Here is a 21,290-nt window from a genome sequence, read left to right as displayed (position 1 = left end):
TTGTACCCCAGTATTGACTTCCTTTGGCACCACGGCGTGAAAATGCAAAGTACCTTTGGAATGAAGAGCAGGGCGAGTGTCACAGTGATGGTCACATGGGTGTGCGTGAAGGACAGCAGCAACATCCAATCAGGATGGAGAGAGGGAAAGGTGAACCTGAGGGAGACAGAAATGATCAAATTGTGTCACACCAGCTGGCGGTTAGCTGTCCTGCATGTGAGAGGTTCAGAGACATGCTTGCTGTTTACCTGAACAGGTGAAACATGGAGGAGAGAAGCAGCTCGTTGTGGATGGCGATGCCCATGTAACGAGGCTCGTGGAAGGCTGAGGGGACGGGTCTGACGGCGGTCCACAGGGAGCTGCCCCAGCACAGGAACAGGAGCTCAGCTGCAGAAGAACAAAGTCAATTCAGGTATAAATAGATCATTTGTGTCATTTAAGTAAGTTTTTATCAATTAATGCTAAATGTTGTGAAAACTGCCATCCAAGTTATAGTTGCTCTGAACCAGGGATTTTAGTCTTTAAGGTAAAGTCTTCTTGTTTTGGTGTTATTGTTGTATTTCATGGTTTAACTTTGACCTACTTTACTTATTGTAGTTGTGCACACACAGTTTTTCTCAGCAATGGGGGATCATTCTGGACATTTCAGGTGTCATTACTTTTGATTTTACCTCTAAAATGAACTAAGATCAGTGTTTCCCAAACTTCTCCTCAAGCACCACTTATCCTGCATGTTTTAGATTCTCGCTGCTGCAACACAGCTGAATTATACCTGTTTGGCACATTTTTCGTGCTTTTCAATCTTCATTTTTTGATAATTTTTGCTATTCATCCATATGGCATAAACATTGTGCATTTTTGTTTAATCTTGGAATTTCCAGCTCAGCTCCTACAATAAGTCTAAAATACACAGTGGAAACAAAATTGTGCGATTCAGACTGTTAAGTGCAAATTTTAAAAAATGCTCCATTGAAACCCATTCAAACTGACATTTTTGATCCCACAGCCATCAAAGCAGAAAAACACGACTTGTGTTATTTCTGGGTGTCATTCTGGGCTTTTGACTTGGAATTTGTCATTTTTACTATTTTCCACCTTATGTCTTTTTAAAGCCATATTTGGCCACCCACACTGGGTGCACTGTCATAATCAATGTTCCTGCTAATCATTGACATATTCCAGGCTGTAATCATCTACTTTACATGTAGTATATTGAAAATAAATCATTTTTTGTGTTTTTTTTTTCATCTAAAAACATAGTGGCATCATTACAAAAACCTGGCATATGAAGGGCTAAAATACTGTAAATGACTGAATATTTGATATTTATGATTAGGAATGATGTTGGTTAAAAATTAAGTCAATGAAAGTATATTAATGTATAATTATTTTTTAAAGCTTGAATTTGTGCACAGAGCGATAGGATTGTGTGTGATATTAAAGCAGGCTTTTAAGGGTTAAATGATCAGCTTGTCATCAAGCAGCACAGGGAGTAAATAAAGAGGTGATCATTGGGATCAGCTGTGTTGGAGGAGGGGGAGATCTAAAACATGCAGGACTGGTGCTCCAGGAGACGTTTTGGAAACTCTGGTCTAGATAATCAAGACTCAACTGTTGTATTTACAACTTGTCTGATCAGAACAATTAACCTGGTTAATACACTGCTGTTATTACTCAGAGAAATGAAAGCCGAAATGACAAAAAAGGCACTCAATAAATCAGATTATTTTTTAAGGATATATATTTGATTTACATATATTTTTCTAATTTTTTCCTCTGTGTTGATGGTGAGGGGATGAGGTATTTTACATAGTTAAAAATAACTTTCTTGACTATTATTTGAGCTGAGAGTCCGAGCAGATTGAGTTTTATTGTTGTAAATTTCTTACTTGTCGAGGTCAGTTTTCAATAAGATTTAGGGCAGTGAAACTGTGGAATGATTTTTTTCCATCTGGTAAAAACCTGCATTCATATAAAGTGTTACAAAAGATGCCTGAAAAAAACATTTAACCTTTGTTTTGTAATGGGTGTATTTTGTCCATATTTAAAAATGTCTCATTCACTGTGATGTATTTTTGATATTGCTCAAGGGTCAGCGTAGTATAATCTATTATACCCCTCACACATACCCATACACACTTATCGCACTAACATCATTTTACATGTCTCACATTCATATTTTCTGCACTTAATTGGATTTTATTATTGCAGTTTTTTGCTGTTATTATCAAACATATTTGGTTATTAGTAGTTTGCTATCACTTGTATTATTTTATGTATTTTTTTCTGTATGTTTCTGTACTTCTGAGTTCTTAATAATCTTGTGTTAATTTCATTAGGTGGAGGGTTTAAATAAGCCCTATGGGTTTTTTGCCTCTCCCTGCACTGTATTTTAATTTTATTTTTTTTCTTTGTGTGTTTTAATTGTGCAAAAATAAAACTGTAAACTATAAACTATCCTCCAGGCTCGTCTGCCGCTGTTACTCACCCACAGCCATCATGTAGTCCCAGCGGTCCAGGTAACACAGGTTGAACCCCTGACCGTCTGACGTGTTGGTCGTGATGAACACCGGGATGTTCCTGTCGCGGTTCTGCAGGATGCCAACCGTCCACGCACACAGGAACCAGCTGACCGTCATCAGCATCACTCCCAAAATCCTCAGCAGGTGGAGGCTTGACATGTAGGGCACTCTCTGGGCCGTGCGTGAGAGGAATACCTTCAGGACCCTGCAGAGGCAAGAACCAACGTTTTAGGACAAAATGTCTGTATTTTGTTGCATTACAACCTGCAATTTAAACGGACTGGTATTGGTTTTTGGGGGCATGCAGAGCAGGTGTTTCTCTGTCTCAGGTAGTTTTATTGACTTGTTTATTTTATATGTTTCAGTTATAAATTCATGATTATTGAAGTTCATTTAGGTAATAAAAAGTCTGTAACACCCGGCGACATAATGACAGCCCACAAACGTAATACAAATCTGAGGCATTTAATTTTAGGATTCCGCAAATGTGGTCCGGCTGACGTCAGCTGAAGTCCGTCTGCCCGCTCCAGCTTGGACATGTGCGACAGCCCGCTTCAGCGCGCGGACATGTCCGACTGCCCGAGCCGCTCCAGCTTGGACATGTCCACCACCCAGTTCCACCGCGCGGACATGTCCACCTGCCCGCTCGAGTCGCCGCTGAGGCTGGGACCATTTTGGTAGAATAGGTCCTCCAGTTGGTGATGCTGTTCTACAGTATATTTGTCATGTTCAATGTCTGACAGAAAATAAATATTTAAACCAAAATTAACCTGATAATATCTACATATCTCACTTAAGAGTCAAAGGGAACCATTAAACTTGACAGAAATAGTAATTTGATGTATATTGTTATATATATCGATATCGAGCACATCTTAAAATATTATGTTCACATGAATGGGACGCATGCAAGGTCACAGGGACCTTGACCTTTGAATACCAAAATCTAATCAGCTCATTCTTGAGTCCAAGTGAGTGTTTGTGCCAAATTTGAGGAAATTCCCTCAAGGTGTTCATGAGATATCTTAACTGTTGATGTGTAAAAATGAAAGAAACCTAAATTTCAAACCCACCTGTACATTTTCAGAGTGACCGTCCCGTAGACGATGGAGAAGCCGAGCATTCGGACCCAGCGGAGCAGAATACACCTGAACGTACTCGGCTTAAAGTACATGATGAACACCTGCGGAGACACAGGGACGCTCACTGTAAGTAAAACCACAGTATGTACAACTACAGTACTACTATCCATGCTGCTTACAAGTACTACCTCTTTTTGATACTACTAAAAAAGTTCTAGGAATAAAAACAAAACGTTTGTAGTACTTCTACAACTGTAACTGGTGTCACAGAAGTCTGATTACCACTGCAACCACTTCTACTACTACTGCTCTAGTATTACTGCAAATACTGTAACTGTTAATACTGCTATCAATAAAACTAGTATCAATCAATCAAACTTATAATAAACACTCTTAACGATAATTCTGAGACTAAAGAAGTATAAGATCATATATAAATCAATAAAACAGACTAAGAGTATAAAATAAAACTACTGCTAAAAATTAACCCTTTCACACCTGGTTCGGCTGCAGTTGTCAGAAGCCTTTCACTCGCATTTAACTTTTGAAACCTAAAAAAAGTTGATTTGATTTCTTTCAGAAACAGAAAACAAAACATAAGGAGCAACTTCACCAGAAATGTCCTGCAAACTGAAAATAAAAATAAAAAAAAAATGTTCAAGGTGACACAGAAATTACCTGAAAATGAGATTAGCTGGGGCAGGGCAGATTATTAGATAATACCAAAAAACAAGGGAAATGTATTTAGAATGATATTACAGAAAAAGAAAAAACTATGTGAAATATATTTTTTAGCACTTTTGTGAAGTCTCTTGTTTTTGTTTACTTTCTTTGTTTTTTAAAATTATCTTCGTATAATTTCTTGTAATTTGTTACTAATTTCTTGTCATTTTTGGGCCATTTTTTGTTGTTTGTTTTGTTGTGTTTTTGAAAGAAATCAGGCCATTTTTCTCAGGTTTTAAAGGGTTAAGCTGTTTCTGCAGTGACTCCTATAATTATTGTATTATTGTTTTGAGTAATAATATTCATATGCATTTCATATACATGTTTTACATAGTAATTCTCATTGCATTTCTCTGTTTTTTACTTTTCAAAGGGTATAATACATATAAATACAAATAAATAAAATAACTAAAACCAGAATAAAACACATTAAATAGACCAATTAACGATGATAACACACGAGTAAAGCCAACAAAATAAGAAAAAAAATATAACTTTACTTATAACTTTCCTGATAAAACAGTAAAAGCAAAAGCAAAACTGAGTTAAACCAATAAAAGAAATAAAATAAAATAAAATAGTTAAACCAGACCACTGGGCATACATATTTTTTTTTTGTCAATTTAAGTAATCAACTTGGGAAGTTTCATATCTGTTATTGAACAGTAACATTTCTAAAGCATAATTTCTTCCTTTTCTGCAACCGCTGGTGCTATCACAATCACAGCAACTTTTTTTTTTTACTTCTACTATCATTAATGGTTCTTAAACTGCTGTTACCATTAATTTTACAAAAATACAGACACTTTATAACACGTCTCTTCAGCATTAACAGACAAAAATCGCCTGTTGAAAAAGCACAGCGTGTTTATTTACATTGTGAGCACTTAAGTCGGTCAGATGCAACAACAGGTTGTCTGCTCAGTGCGTAACAGTCGAGTGGATGACTGTAATCCAGGAATTAAAGCTCATTCTGCTGTGACAGTCCGTCTCCGTCACTCTGGATAAGAGCATCAGCCTAAAGCCTAAAATGTGAATGCAAATTTACATCATTGTGTTGGAACCACTCATACAGGATAAAAACCACTCAGAGCGAACTCGTATAGAATCAGAGACGACGGGCAGTAAACGTCCAGACGAAGGACACTTTAATCAGCAGAAATGAGCCGCACTCAGAGGCAGATAGACGAAGAGCGAATCTGATTGGTCGATCTGAAGCTACGATGTGCAGGTGGAGCCAAAGAACACCAGTGACCTCGCTGAAATTAAAAGTCCTCTTTAATAAATCCACATAAAGTTTCTATGAACCCTAACAACTTCACTGATCCTGGGATTTTTGCTCTAGCGTCACCATGAGGTTGATGCTTGTAGTTTTGGTGGAAATGTCTCCACAGCTGTTGGAGACAAGGTCACAAAATTTAGTTTTTACATAAATTATGTACCCTTCAAAATAAAGTGTAATGACTTGGATGACTGACATTTTTTTGAGGACAGTTTGGGATATTTCTGTCCGTGTTTGCAGCGTCAGAAATTTATATTTTTTAACAAGAGTTTGGGGGCATTTCTTCCAGCCATGTTTGTAGGAGCAGAAATATGTATTTTAGACACATTTCAAGTTGTGTTTGTAGCACTGAAAATGGGTATTTTTTATCGACAGGTCAGGACATTTCCAGCTGTCTTTGAAGCAAAAACAGTTAGTATTTTTCAACTATATGTTAAAAATTTCCAGCCATGTTTGTAGCTACAAAAGCGTTTTTTGGTTGTTTTTTTTATGACAGATAATGACATTTTCAGCTGTATTTGTAGCAACAGAAGTGAGTATTTTTTTTAACAACATGTAGAACATTTCCAACCATGTTTGTAGCAACAAAAATGGGTATTTTTTAATGACAGATAAGGACATTTTCAGCTGTATTTATAGCAAAAAAAGTGGGTATTTTTTAACAACACAAGCATTTCCAGCCGTGTTTGTAGCAAGAAAAGCGGTAATTTTTTAATGAGCATAATTCCAGTTGTGTTTTTAGCAACAAAAAGAGGTGTCTTAAACTAAAACTGGATGTTTTTTATGCCCTAACAAAAACTTAACCACAAATTGAAAATGGAAACATATCTGCATATGAAACATTTAAATGCAATATATATAAAGGTTTGCAAAAATGTTCAATACCAACATCAATATGTGCATTTAGCTACTGCTGCTTGTACCAAGAGTAATTATAGCAGTAGATGTAGCAGCAGTAGAAGTAGTACAAGACCCAAAGAGACTAAAGTGCAAACTCAAATTTGCATTACTGTAAAAACTGTACTCCTAATCCTGCTTCAACTTCTTTGATTCTTTAAATCAATATTATCAATAAGTGTCGAGAAGCCCTGATCAAACAGGACTTCAGCACTACGGCCGTTCTCCACATGCACAACAAACGAGCCCTCCAGCAGGCGATCTGTTTGTAGATGAAATGACGCCGCCTCCTCTCAGTGAGCTCTCGCTGAGATGAGAGCGTGACCTCTGACCTTTTCATCTCGGACCCTCTGAACTACAGTCGGGTTTGTGGGCCGCAGTTCACCTTTGAATCTCTCCAAACAGAACTCCTCCCCAAAATGCCAAAAAAAGATTTCAGTCATTTTCCTGCGCCTCCTGTCCGACTGTTTATAGTTTTGCAGTTTAAATCGCATTGCGTACATCCTAAATTTACTTTTATCCCACAGCGTCACTGTTTTGTAAATCTTCTGCCTCGTCTAACACATTGTCCTCAATTATTCCTATGCATTGCACATATTTCACTCAAGCATGTATATATTTAAACTGTCACTATTTAGGACACTAATTATTTTGTAATAACGTGAATCATCTCATGTAAAAAAGTTTCATGTTATAACGTGATCACTTAAGTTATTCAATGAGTAGCTGATGTTTAAATGAGGAAACGATGTGCTGAGAAGGATAAATTGAGGAATATGGCTCATTTACAGGATTTTATTAACCATCTGAGTCCTGCATTCAGATGCCCTACCTGAGTATTTAAACCTTTCAAAACTGAGCAAAAACATTTAATTCTGCTCAAAAACATGGGAAAAGACAATGAGCAAATTGCAAGAAACTGGTTTAAAGTGACAAGAAAACAACCTGAAAATTAATATTTAAAAAAAAAGAATAGAACGAGAAAAAAAAGAAAATTATCAAAAAAAAATTCCAGAAACTATAATTATGATTATAGAATAGATTAGAATAATATATCCAAAATATGTTACAGAATATATATTTAATAAATATTTAATATATTTTTTCAAATTATTTTTAGCACTTTTTTAAAGCTAATTTCCTTATTTGTTTTTTACTAATAAAAAAATCGAACTGTTTTTCTCTGTTTTCAAAGGGTTAAATTTCCCTTCGTGTGTGTATTGAGACATGGTGAGATTTTGCTGTTATTGAGTGTGGTGGATGATATTGGGATAAGAATGCGTTCTGTAGGCCTTTTAGTGATTATCTGTCCAAATCAGCAGGGAGAAGCATGTGTATGCAGGCACTTCTAAGCTCTTCTCAGATGGACTTTTATAGAGAATCATTAAAAAGCTTAAAAAGCGCTCTGCAGGTGATGAGTTCTTATGTGGCTTTTCTGATGAATACGTGTCTGATCGGCTTTTTGAGGGGTAGATGAGCAAATGCGTCAAAATTATACATAATATCCCCCAATTATCAGCATCCTAACCGTGCTTTGTATTGTTTAATCCACGGAGCTGTCCGTGGTGCTGAAGCGGCCTCCCTCTTTTACAATCTGCAGCACGAAGTTAAACTTTTAACATCTTCTCTCCATCTCTGAAATACTTCAACAATACTGAAATGTGTTTTATTTTGTTATTGTCAGACTCTCCTTTAGACTCTTTTCGATAAGTTCATATTTCTTTTTTTTGGTTGTATTACAGTGTAGGCAGTTGTATCCAGTGCTAAAAAAGCAACTTTCTTTGAAGGATTTTCCACCATTGAATCAGGCTTTTCACAGTCTGAAAGGACGTACACACACATTCACATCTGTACAACAGCCAATAGGAACGCCCTCTTTCTGAAATGACCTGCGATTGGTCAAAGGCTCCCGTCACAATAGATTTTATGAATCCTAAAATCAGAGCCAAGAGGAGGTTTTCTTTCAGTCCACCTGAATTACAATATGCTCAAAGGTTAATATGGGATTTTTCCACCAATGACCTAAACCTAAACTAAACCCAATGCTTATCATAATCCTAAAAAAATCCTAATTCTGGGAAATGAATTAGGATTGTCTCGTGGAACTGCCAAGATGGCTTCGAGTGGGAATTTACAATCCAGGCCTCAAACTGTGCCCTTCAGAAATCCTCTTGTCATCAATATTTTACATGTTTGGTTTTTTTTGGTGCACAGTCTATAATTTGTTGTGATCATGCAAGAATGCTCAACTTTTTATGTTTAACTTGACAAAGAGGTGTGTGCACATTATCACATAAAATAAATACTTAACTAAAAATAAAAATACTTAATAAAATAAAATAAATATCAAATAAATTTAAGAATAAATTAAAGTTTTGCATAAAAAAGCCAACTATTTTTTGTTACATCTGTTATAAAACAATAATAGATATATTAAAAATTAAAAAAACAAACAAAATGTTAAAAAAAATATGAAATAAAAATACTAAGTAAAATAAAAATAAATACTTTTTTTTTAAAAAGTAAAAAATAAGGACATCCATTATTTTATTCAGTATTTTAAAACAATACTGAAAATGAAATATATTAAAAAATATATAAATGAAATAGAAAAAATATAGAGGAAATAAAAATAATACATAAAAGGCATTTAAAAATAAAAGGCCAGGTTTTCCTTATTACATCCCTCATTGTATACAGTATTGTAAAACTATAGTAAGGGAGTTGATCCCCTTAATTAAGTCAGCCTTTCAGTTGTAACCTGTTTCAGTTTTTTTAAATAAAATAGAAAAGTAATTTCCTGCACACGGGGACCTGAATCACTCCTGTGTTTAAATAAACAGACATTAATCCAAATATAGATGTCACTTAATTAAAATAAAAATATTTTAATGTGCTGCGCGTGATGATCGTTTTTACGATGGTGTGAAATCGCCCCCTCAGTGTGCAGTGAAGAGGAGCAGAGCTGCCATAAGAACACCCCATTAACATGTTCGCACATTAACGCGAATCAGTGATCGATAACCTGCAGCAGAGTGCCAGCTCAGCAGGAACGGCTCACATCCACTGACACTTTCTGACAGATGGATAAAGAGTCACGGATGACTTACGTTAACGGCTCTTTAATTGGTAAAATGAATCTAAAGATTGATTGATAATCATTATGAAAACTGCCGGCTACCTTCCCACCCTGCCCGTTTCTATACACACACACACACACACACACACGCACACACACGCCCTCACCCCGTTCACCCTCCCACAAATGGTCCATTATGATATAATCCGTGGCGCTGTGCTGTGCAGTGATCTGTAAAGAGCTCTAATCTGTGACACTCTCAGCTCGGTCAGACACTCACCGGGAAGTAGAGGAGCAGAGAGCCGAACAGGATCGTCTCCAGCAGCAGGAGGCCCGACGCCCGAATCCTCTGAGGGACAAAATATACACCAGTCAGGAAGATATGAGGAGAAATTAAAAGACCATACCGCTTCATTTTCAACTTATAATATACAACAAGTCTGCAGCTGTGAAAGAAGTACTCGGATCTTTTACTTAAAGCTCCAGTGTTTGGGATTTTAGGGGGAATATATCAGCAGAAATAAGAACTGTTTTCTCATTACCTCAGAATTAGCCATTTTTATCTACATAAGGAGCAGGTCCTTGTCTAGAGGACACCATATTGTATTGCTATGTTTCTACAGTAGCCCAGAATGGACAAACCAAACATTGGCTCTAAAAAGGGAATTCACGTCTTTGTGTTGGCCCCCGCAGTGAGCAGCCGCGTCAGTAAAACACTGAAACACAAAACTGTTCCGTTTAAATCACCAGATCCGAAGAGACCTGCGTGGACAATGTGGTTCCTGTACTAAAATCCTCCCTAATGTCCCAAAGTCCTAAAAATGTCCTAAAGTCTGAGAAATGTCCTACAATCTGAGAAATGTCCTAAAATCCATTAATCATCCTAAAATCTGAGAAATGTCTTTAAATCCTAGAAATGTCCTAAAATCTGAGAAATGTTTCAAAATCCTGTAAATATCCTAAAAACCTGGAAACATAGTAAAATCCTACAAATGTCCTAAAATCCCAGAAATGTCCTGAAATCCGAGAAATGTCCTTAAGTCCTAGACATGTCCTAAAGTCCGAGAAACATCCTAAGATCCACGAAACATCCTAAAATCTGATAAATGTCATAAAATCCTGGAAATATTAAAATCCTACAAATGTCCTGAATACCGAGAAATGTCCTAAAGTCCTAGACATGTTCTAAAGCCTGAGAAACCTCCTAAAATCATAGAAATGTCCTAAAATTCTAGAAATGTTCTAAAATCCAAGAAACATTGTCAAATCTGAGAAATGTTGCAAAATCCTGGAAATATCCTAAAAACCTGGAAACATAGTAAAACCCTACAAATGTCCTAAAATCCGAGAACTGTCCTAAAGTCCAAGAAGCATCCTTAAGTCTGAGAACTGTCCTAAAATCCTAGAAATGTCCTGAAATCCAAGAAATGTCCTAAAGTCCAAGAAACATCCTGAAGTCTGAGAACCGTCCTAAAATCCTATAAATGTCCTAAAATCTGCGAAATGTTCTTAAATCCTGGAAATGTCCTTGAAACGTGTCTGAGGCTGCTGCGATTGGCCCCTGGCCTCCTGTCAGTGTCCCCTGAGCAAATCCCGCTGAGTACCTGCTCTGTACTAACAATCACATAAGACTAAAAAAGTAAATAAACCTCTAAATGTTTGATAAAATGAATCACGGCTCCAGCTCTGGACCAGCTCTCCTCTATCCAACCCCATCCGTATGTTGTCCCCCGTCGAGCCAAAAACACCCTGACTCACCCGGTTTCTGCGATGCCTGTAGGCCACCAGCATGCTGACGAAGATGAGGAGCATGAAGACGCCCTGCACGGCCAGCACGCCGCCCCTGAGCAGCCAGGCCTCCTGCACCCAGCAGGGGGTGCCGTCCTGGCAGCTCTTGCAGCCCGGCCAGCACGGCAGACAGATGGGCATGTTCGGGTAACACGCACCGCCGCCTTCGCCGCCGTCAGTCGCGTTCACAGGACCGCCATCTGCATCGACACCTACACAAACCCATGAGAGGACCTCAGATACATGTGACCAAAACCTCACACAGCACATACAGCAGTGCAGTCTGGAAACGCAGTTTTTCTTCTGTACTATAAAATTATCACAGGTAGTCGAAGATAAAAGAGCCAAAACTTTGACTCTCATCTGTTCATAAATCCCAACAAACGTGGTTTTTCTGTATTTATAATGCCGGCAAGAATCCGGTCCTTTTTGCTGCGGCAGCAACTCCATGTGATTGTTCGTTAACTGCACGTTACAATCTCCTGCTGAAGCTCATTGCTGGAGGTGAAAAGTACTAAGACACTTAAAATGGATAAAGTTGAAACTACAGTTTATGGATGCGCTAAATAAAATTCTTGCAAGTTGGCTCCTCTGTCTGCAAATCTGAGCTACCAAATTGTTGTTTTTAACTATTCAATACTAACTTCTTGATGGAAAAATCACCCATTTCATTAATTGGTGCTCCGCAGTTTCAAAACTCTTTAAATTCTGGTGAACTTTTTGACTCAAAATAAAACTTTTCTGAGGCGTAGTCGTAAGAAATACAAAGATCTTTAATCAAAGACCTGAGCTGGTTTGCAAAGCAGCTGAGGCATGCCACATTTGACAGATACCGATATAATTTTCTCAAAGAAGTCGTTCCTCTTTCACACACCAATCAGAACAGACATTCGCATTCTCTAAAATCATCTGATCGAAGTGAAAAACGTGTTTGTTCAATAAACAAAACACTTCAGATTTCCTCGTTCCAGGTTAAAGCCACCGTAACACAACCTGTGATAGAGACCTAAAATATGCCATCAACCGAGCTGAGTCATACACAAGCTGAGACAAATAAAATAAAGGGTAGTGTATGGATGAAAATATGCAATCAATAATGATCTAACTATAAATTTCCACTACAACCGAGATCATTTCTGTGAATTTTTGTTTTGTTTTAGTCGATAAAGCATCGACTCACCTGGGTCTTGTGGTGCTAACTCCGGGTTGTAGTAACCGTCTTTACAGCGGCAGCAGTACTGACCCAGCCGAAAGCCCCGGCCTGGAGTTGGTACGCACTGCAAGAAACAGAAAAATAATGTGTTTTAGATTTTCCATTCTTTTACTTTGAGTAATAAAGACAATAAATAGCGCTAATACTTTATGATTAAGCTTTTTTTTTTTTACTAATTTTGCGTCTTGAAGCTCGAGGAATTTTCTGGACCCATTAAAACCACACGCTTTACTGGCTGTTTGTGACCAAAGCAGAGCATTATCACGACGATATCACAACGATATCATGACGATATCCCGGCGATATTACAACGATATCACGGCGATATCACAACGATATTACGACGAGATCATGACGATACCACAACAATATCATGACGATATCACGGCGATATTACAACGATATCACAGCGATATCACGGCGATATTAGAATAGAATAGAATAGAATATAGAATATTCCTTTATTGATCCCCCATTGGGGGAAATTCCAAATGTTACAGCAGCATGAAAAAAGAAAAGTGAAATGTAACAAAGAAAATAACAATAACAAATAACAATAAATAAGTAATAAAATAAGTATGTACATAGAGGAAATTTTACAACGATATCACAGCGATATCACGCGATATCGCGACAATATCACGACGATATCACAGATGCACATGTGAGGTAGAACGATCAATACATTCGTGAAGTCAGTGTCACTGACTCACGCCGCTGTCAGGGTAAAATCGTGACGAATCAATCAACATGAGTCCTTCGAGACGGAGTCCGGGATATTTTGTGGTGCGTTTCATTCACTGGCGATCTTTACAACAGTTCAGCCACAGAACAAACACACGACTTATTGCACGAACTAAATCTTTGTAAAAATCTGCCATATTTGATGTGCATGTTGGTTTTTATTGTTTCCTGAAGCAAAAGGGGGATTTTGAAAATGCACAGATAGTGAAAGGAGGGAGAATGCCGGCCTAAATAGTCGACCGATGGCAGATTTATAGCCACAGTCAGACTAGTAGCCTGAAAACTTTTTAGGTAACACCAGCCATAAATTACATGGAAATGTACCCATTAATTACTGTTTTCACTATAATTAGCACCAAATTACATTATTAGTTTATCTTTTTATGAAAACTCTCTTACTGGAAAATTGTGAGATCCGTGTTGACCCTGATTGATTTAAATAATGCAACATGTAGTCCTGTTAAATGACGTTTTTACTGCACTGCATTGACAAAGCTATTATTTTCTTCCATTATCTGTAAGTCATATAGTTGTAGTTTGTGAACTCATTAACTTTGCATGCAACAAGGACAAAGTTTGCTGGGTTTTGGATGCAAAGTTAATGTAACTTTATTGTTTAAAGTGTAGGTGCAAACATAGTTGACTTTATATATTTTATGTAAACAGGGACTCCAGGGAGAGTATTTGTTGAAGCAGCGCTGCGTTTCTGCTGCTTTAAAACTAACAGCACCTGAATGAATGACGCTAGCTTCAGTTTAGCCTGTCGGGCACACACACACACACACACACACACACACACACACACACACACACACACACACACACACACACACACACACACACTGGATGCTCTGTGTGTTAATCTAAGTTAAAAGCTAAATGGATACGTAATGCCTCTACTGAGAGCATTATCCTTTTCTAGAGAAATCCTGTTCCCGTCACACACACACACACACACACACACACTCTGACCTCACATATGTATATGCAAACACACAACCCCCTTATCAGCTGCTCAGAGACTTAATGGCACGGGCTGAACATTAATGTGATATGGATTACACAGAGCGGTCAACTTAATTCTCTTCATGGTCACATCTCTGTTCAGCAGATCGTCGCAGCTCATCATTCATCTGTCGTATTTAAATTAAAACCACGGCGGCTTCACGGCTACACGGCTGCCCGTTGTTTACATGTGTGTGCTGGAAACTTGTATCAGCCCATAAAACAATATGCATGATCAAAAATCACTCATGCGACATGTAAGGAAAAAAAGTCCAACAAAAAAATAAAAAATAGAAAAATTATAAATTAGACAAAAAAATCTGAAAATAACAATAATAATTAAAATAAATTAGAAAAAAAAATAAATAAGCAGAATCATCTTTATGTGATTAAAAATGTTTGTTTTTTTAAAAAAATGTATTTAATATTAATATAAAACTTTAATTAATAGCCCTGGGTATTATTTGGCTTTTAATTCTTTTTTGCAAAATTGTTGCTCAGCAAAGAAGGGAAATGCAATCGAATTATTTATTTAACCCTTTGAAACCTACGCAAACTGGCTTTATTTTATTCAAAAAGATGAGAAGATGGTAATGAGCAACGATTAGCAACAAATCTCTTTAAAGTTAAAAATAAAGCCAGAAATGACCTGAAAAAAGCTTGAAAATTAAAATAATTCAGATTTTTTTAAAAATACTTATGATAATTATGAATATAGTCATTTTTATAGCCTGATTTTTAAAAGCTCATTTTATGTGCAGAGTGGTATGAGTGTGAGTATTTGACACTGCGCAAAAAATATAATGATTTATAAAAATCAATGTTGCTGCTAATCATTGATCAGCAGGCTGTTAATTAAAAAAAATAATTATCCACTTAGCATGTAGTATATTGAGAATAATATTTGAGTGTGTTTTTTTGTACCATCAAAAAACATAGTGGCATCATGACAAAAAAAAAACAGCTGGAATTTAAAGGGATAAATTTCTGAAAATTAATGAATATGTGATATTTATGATTACGACTGAGGTTGGTTAAATAATTAACTAAATGAAAGTAGAAAATAATACTAATGTGCAACATTTTTTAAAGCTTGATTTTGTATGTAATTTTAAAAGAGGCCCTAAGGGATAATTTTATACTTTATACATTTTTAGCCTTAATTAAATGTACACAAGTGAGTTATATAAACATTCAAAAATGTTGTTTGTTTTTTTTATATAACAGGCTGTAAAAATGTTAATTTCTGCTGTAAATCGGGTATTTTAACGTGGGAGTTTATGGAGATTGACTTTGTTTTGGAGCCAGCCTCAAGTGGCCGTTAGAGAAACTGCAGCTCCGGAGGTTGCCGCTTTATTCTGCAGTTTTTATTAACAAGCTAACTAACAAAATGCAACTTTTTCCACTTCACATCCTGTCAGTCGCATGCACTCATTCATGTGTGACCGAGATGATGAAAAACATGATACGAGATAAGACGTGTTGAGAGACGAGGGTGGACCACAGGGGACAGGACAGTCCAGTCTCTGCTCAGCTGAAGGGCTTGAATCCTTTAAGCCAGGTAGGACAGGACAAAGGGTGCCATGTGGATTTGGGGATTTTTAGGACTGCTCTTCTCTTGTGTTGCAGACCTCTGTGAGTGCGGCGCATAAAGGGGAAGTATGTCAGCGGGCTGGATTATCGCTGTAATCCATCAGATCATCCTGCAGCCCGCCACCCAGCGCATCCATCTTTAAATAGACGGCTGAGATGAGAGGTGGAGGATTGGGTCTGCAGGGACAGAGCCGGCAGGGAAAAGGGACGCAAAGAGACAGGCGGAGGCGGAGGCGGAGGCGGAGGCGGAGGTGGGGAGCACGCAGAAGGGTAAATATGTGTGAATGCGTGAAAGCATGAGTGAAGGATAAAAATGGAGGAGTGAGCACAGACAGAAAGAGCTTAAACAATTTTCAGAGGTCGTTAACAGTTTAAAGTGTGTTTGTGTGACGTAACTAAAGGTCACAAACGTGACTGAAACATTGGAAACTCGAGGATTTAACCCTTTGGGCCTGTTTGCTGCAACTTTTGATTTTGGCTGTGTCCGTGCACATGGCATACATTCTCCAGCTCAGCTCCTGCAATAAGTCTAAAATACACTGTGGAAACTAAATAGTTACATTCAGACTGTTCAGGTCAAAAAATGCTCCATTGAAACCCATTCAAACTGACATTTTTGATCCTTTGACTTTTTGACTTGGAATTTGTCATTTTGACTGCAATCAATGCTGCTGCTAATCATTGATATATTCTAGGCTCATATTTAATTTTTTTGTTTTACTTTGCATATAATATATTGAAGTATAAATATATATATATTTTTTAATCCCAAAACATAGTGGCATCATGACAAAAACCTGCCATTTAAAGGGTTAAAATTCTGAAAATTAAATAATATTTAATGTTTATGATATCTGCATCATGCTGCATCAAACTGCTGCTGCTGGATCAGTCCACAACAGGTCGTCAGTCATCAGCAGGGTTTAACCCATTGTTTCTTTCTCTTTTTTAACTCTTTCCCCGCCGGTGTTTTCGCTGTAGTGTAGGTGACACTGTTACGGATGTTATGCAATAAAACAACATTTCCACGTCCAAAAACAAACAAACATGATGATCTAAGGTCCCAGGGTGACGGGAGGAGAGGACTACTAACGCGCCGGCTTTATCGGTATTTAGTTTTTAAAAAACGCAACAGGAGAAACATTTAGCGACTTATTTAGATCATCAGTGAACAAGGAGGAAATATGCTGTCCAGGGCGGCCCTTGGTGGTGATAGAGGAGGTCGCCTAGAGCGCCAAACGTTGGAGGGGCGCCGCTGGTCGCGCGCAAAAAGCCCCAACATAAAACCCAATAATAATTAGCTGCGCCCGTTAGCGCCCTTTCTTCATGTTCTGCCTTGAAAATAACAAATACAGAGAAATAATCAAGAACTCAGCGCCCCTGTTCTTTCTCATCATCGACCTGCTGACCAGCCTGCACCATGAGACCGCTCCGCTCTCATTTTCTGCCCGTGTCTCTGTATGTCCGCTCCATCCTCCTTCTTCGCAGTTGTCTCCGCAGGTGTCCGCTCCGCTCTCATTCTCCACCGCTGTCTCCGCCAGTGTCTCAGCTGGTGTCTCCGAATGTCTGCTCTGCTCTCATTGTCTGCCGGTGTCTACGAATGTCCGCTCTGTCCTCCTTCTCTGCGGTTGTCTCCACCAGTGTCCGCTCCACTCTCCCTCTCTGTCAGTGTCTCCCCCAGTGTTTCCAAATGTCCACTTCATCCTCCCTCTCCATGGGTGTCTCCGCCAGTGTCTCCGAATGTCCGCTCCGTCCTCCATCTCAACGGGTGTCTCCTTCAGTGTCCACTCCGCTCTCATTCTCCACCAGTGTCTCCACCGGTGTCTCTGCCGGTGTCTCCGAATGTCCACTCTGCTCTCATTGTCCACTGGTGTCTCCACCGGTGTTTCTGAATATCCGCTCCATCCTCCATCTCCACGGGTGTCTCCTTCAGTGTCCACTCCATTCTCATTCTCCACCAGTGTCTCTGCCGGTGTCTCTGTTGGTCTTTCCGAATGTCCCAATCTCTTCTAGGGCTCCAAAATGTCTCGATCCGGTCCTGATTCTGTCATTTATTAGCGTGCTCGCTGCTCACAGTAACCGCTGAACACCGGTGTAAGCGGCTGCCGTCTCCCCCCTCCCTCCTTCTGCTCCGTGTGTGTGAGGGGGACATGATGAGAGGACACGCTGGACGCGGTTTGAGTTCAGGTGTCGTGAGTCTCGGTTCTGCTGAAAGAATAAACTGATATCTGACGTTTGATGTAAATCTGTGATCTGAGATCACAGCAGAGCCGTGACTTAGGGACGGTTCTGTAGCTGCTGCTTCCTGACAGTTTGGAGAACGTTCCTCTGTAGTTCCACTAAAACTCAAACACAATATTATTTTCTGCATTATTTTTCTACAATTCGTACAATTCGTACAATTCGTACAATTTGTACAATTTGTACAAGTGGACATAAGAAGATAAGAGGGGAAAAAAAACCCAAAAATATAAAAAAATGAAATTGATTTTGCTCTTGAAAATGACTTTCTTTTGCAAAAACCTTACCGGTCACAAGAAGCTGGAAAGCTCGGTTGAAATAATAATCATTATCGTGCATCGCTGGTATTTTATGTTGCAGAACAAAACTTCTAAATATCTTCAGCCTGCGTTAACCACAGACCTTTATTTAAGACATTTTACCGAAACCCATTAAAAAAGCCCAGAGACTTTAAGAAGAGGGAACCGGAAGTGCAAAAACGCAGACGGTTTTCCGCGTTTTAGGACTCATTACTTGTATTTACACAGTCAGTGCATGCAGGTCGATGCTTCATTAGGGGAGCAAAAGAGGAGAAACACAATTTGGCCGAAAGAAAATCTCGTACCCCATCGGATATCATCTGATGTTGAACCTTTTTGTCAGCTTTTTGAAAAGATTTCTCTGCATTTAAATGCAGATTTGTAGACGTCGTGTCTTAAGTTGCTTTTTGGAAGGTAAACAATGACCGACACACGGGAGAAGACGTGCTGAATATCTGACATCCACAAACCCCGAAATATCGACCAGTGACCCCAGACGCTAAATCACCATCAGACTGAGTTCTGATGGTTTGACATTGTCTCTGCACCAAAAACAGCCACTTGTTTCTTGCAAACTTTCCAAACTTTCAATCAAAATTCATTTTAAATTTGTTGAATATTTTTTGGGTTATCCCGCTAACTAACAACTGAAATAAATCTCCTAATAAACCAACTATTTGTCATTTTTTTTAACCAATCATTGCCTCTTTAATTGGGCAGTTTGATGCTAAATACAAAATTAAAAAAAGTAAACATTCATCTTCTTGTTCAGCTCAAAGGTGCACAGCAGCAGCAGCTGGTTTCTCTCTGGCTCTTGTCTCATTGGCAGTTTTCAATCACAGATTTGTGTAAAATTTAAGCGATATTTTCAAAATGTGGATAAAACACAAAGTCTTCTCTCGTGTCAACATTCAAGAAGCATGATGAGCGATGTTCAAAACATTAGCAGCTTTATTTTTATTGAACCACCGGCCAATGACGGCCACCTAACTGGCCGTCATTATTTCCAATTCAAGGCCACGTAGGCGTGTCACGGAGGAATTGTGGATTCAAAACTTCTAAATTATCCGCTCAACTTTCTCAGAGTTATGCAATAACAACAACAGCTCCTGTAGCTCCTGCTGCATCATGAGGGAGCCAGTTCCTACTGACGAGCTCATAACCACAGCATCATGTGACCCAGAAAATCCAAAAACGTGTCTTGCAAAACATGGTTTTTTAGAAAGTACCCCCTCGTGCAGGCGCAGTAATTTTTTTTATATTAGTGTGTTTCCATTAGGCGTATTTTATATTTGCAGTTTCAGTTTGCACAAACCCGCCATGTGTGTTTACCTCCATGGTGGTGCGGTTGCACTGGTGAGTATCTGCAAACCAGCTGTCTCCTGTTGCACACTGGTCCAAGTCCATGTCCTGAATGTTGACGTCGACGCGGATCACACCTCTGACACACACACACACACACACACACACACACACACACAGAGTGAGCTCACGTGTGTCAGAGAAAAGTAACTGTGGCTCCGCAGATTCACTAAAATAATTCCCTTTTTTCTTCCTTCGTCTGCAGAAACCAGATTGGCCTTTGATTCTCTTTCAAATGTCAGATTTTATCCAACTAACTCTGATTCAAACACATTTTTTATTCCAAATCAAACTTTTCTCCGGAGCGCTGCAGAGAAGGTCACAGGGGCAGAACCGGAGCGGCGGGTGAAATACAAAACACCGCCGCTGTTGGTTTCAGAGCTTTTATCTTTTTCAGGGACTCTGGGGAAAAAAAGGGCGTTATTATTTTGAGACTCGCAAGCAAGTATTTCTAAAACATTACTGTGAATATGAATGTTTCACTGCAATACACTCTCGCCTCAGTGAGGGACAATCGACCTACACGCAATAACATCAGTATCATCCGTTCATTAACATTTTTACCCCCAAATTTCCATTGAGGCAAATTGACCATCAATACATCTCGTTAGTTCTGTTCTTTATCAGTACTCTTATTGGGTCTTTTAATTACTTTATAATATATAATAAATAATTCAGAATAGGATTAGAACTGAATGTTTAAATGTAACTAAGGGACTGTTGATTATTTCTGAGAGATTTGGGGTTTTTTTGTCTTTAAAATTTTTGGTGATTTTTTTTCCCTTTCAAACTTTTTGGTGATTCTTTTTTTTCTATACATGTATGGTTAAAATACATACTGTTTTCTCTCTATTTTTTTTAAAGATTATTTTTTAATTTAAATTTTGGGTGATTTTTAGAGAAAACATGCCAAGTCTGCCAAAAAAAAAGTGCAGATTTGGAAGCGTGTTCTTCACAGTTTTTTTGAGTTTTGAAAAGCATATTTTTATTTTGTTGTATTTTTTCCCTTTAAAACTTTTAAGAGATTTTTAAAAAACTTTTTAGTTATTTTCTTTAAAACGTTTGGGTGACTTTTTTTCTTTGCATTTTTTTATGATTTGAAAAAAATGACATTTTATTATTAAATTTAGCTTTTTTTTTTTTTACATTTATTTATTTATTTATTTATTTTACATATTTGGTGATATTTAAAGAAAACATGCCTTCTAAACCACAAGCCCACCAAAATTTTAAAAAAGCCAAAATTACAATATTTATCACAGCAAAAAATTTAAAAAAAAGAAATTAATATTGGCTATTCAAATTCCCAACAGTCCTTGCACAGATCATATAGGACAAACACTTCATGCATTTCCCCTAAGTCATACAAATTTAGGTCCATTTAGGGGTGAAGCCTCCAATGCCCAGACCGAATAATCGGGACTGATAGAGGACCCAGATACTGGTAACATGATCCGTGT

The 21,290-nt window shown here is 38.1% G+C and overlaps 2 protein-coding genes across 5 annotated transcripts in view; one reads left to right on the top strand and one right to left on the bottom strand.

Moving 5' to 3' along the window:
* The window catches only part of gpr179 (G protein-coupled receptor 179), a 29,904-nt gene that overhangs the window by 6,885 nt on the left and 1,729 nt on the right, over positions 1 to 21,290 (bottom strand). Inside the window, exons 2-9 of the mRNA XM_088075003.1 lie at positions 19,801 to 19,909; positions 12,554 to 12,650; positions 11,344 to 11,585; positions 9,866 to 9,934; positions 3,596 to 3,705; positions 2,489 to 2,727; positions 249 to 387; positions 54 to 156 (exon numbers count right to left, since the gene is read on the bottom strand). Coding sequence (XP_087931129.1) covers positions 54 to 156; positions 249 to 387; positions 2,489 to 2,727; positions 3,596 to 3,705; positions 9,866 to 9,934; positions 11,344 to 11,585; positions 12,554 to 12,650; positions 19,801 to 19,909 — 1,108 coding nt within the window. The remainder of the gene's footprint in view (positions 1 to 53; positions 157 to 248; positions 388 to 2,488; positions 2,728 to 3,595; positions 3,706 to 9,865; positions 9,935 to 11,343; positions 11,586 to 12,553; positions 12,651 to 19,800; positions 19,910 to 21,290) is intronic.
* socs7 (suppressor of cytokine signaling 7) overlaps positions 2,599 to 21,290 on the top strand; it is a 54,451-nt gene continuing 35,759 nt past the window's right edge. For 3 of the 4 annotated variants that reach the window (XM_088075009.1, XM_088075010.1, XM_088075004.1), the window contains exons 1-3: positions 2,599 to 2,735; positions 3,610 to 3,730; positions 15,965 to 16,198. The gene's annotated coding sequence lies outside the window, so the exon portion shown is untranslated. Of the gene's footprint in view, positions 2,736 to 3,597; positions 3,731 to 15,964; positions 16,199 to 21,290 lie in introns of those variants that run through there. The other variant, XM_088075006.1, reaches the window with a different exon arrangement.

This window comes from Plectropomus leopardus, chromosome 3, assembly GCF_026936395.1.
Source record: "Plectropomus leopardus strain MGB_pleo_1.0 chromosome 3, ASM2693639v1, whole genome shotgun sequence".
NCBI lineage: Eukaryota > Metazoa > Chordata > Actinopteri > Perciformes > Serranidae > Plectropomus > Plectropomus leopardus.
This window is presented reverse-complemented; position numbering and strand designations above follow the sequence as displayed.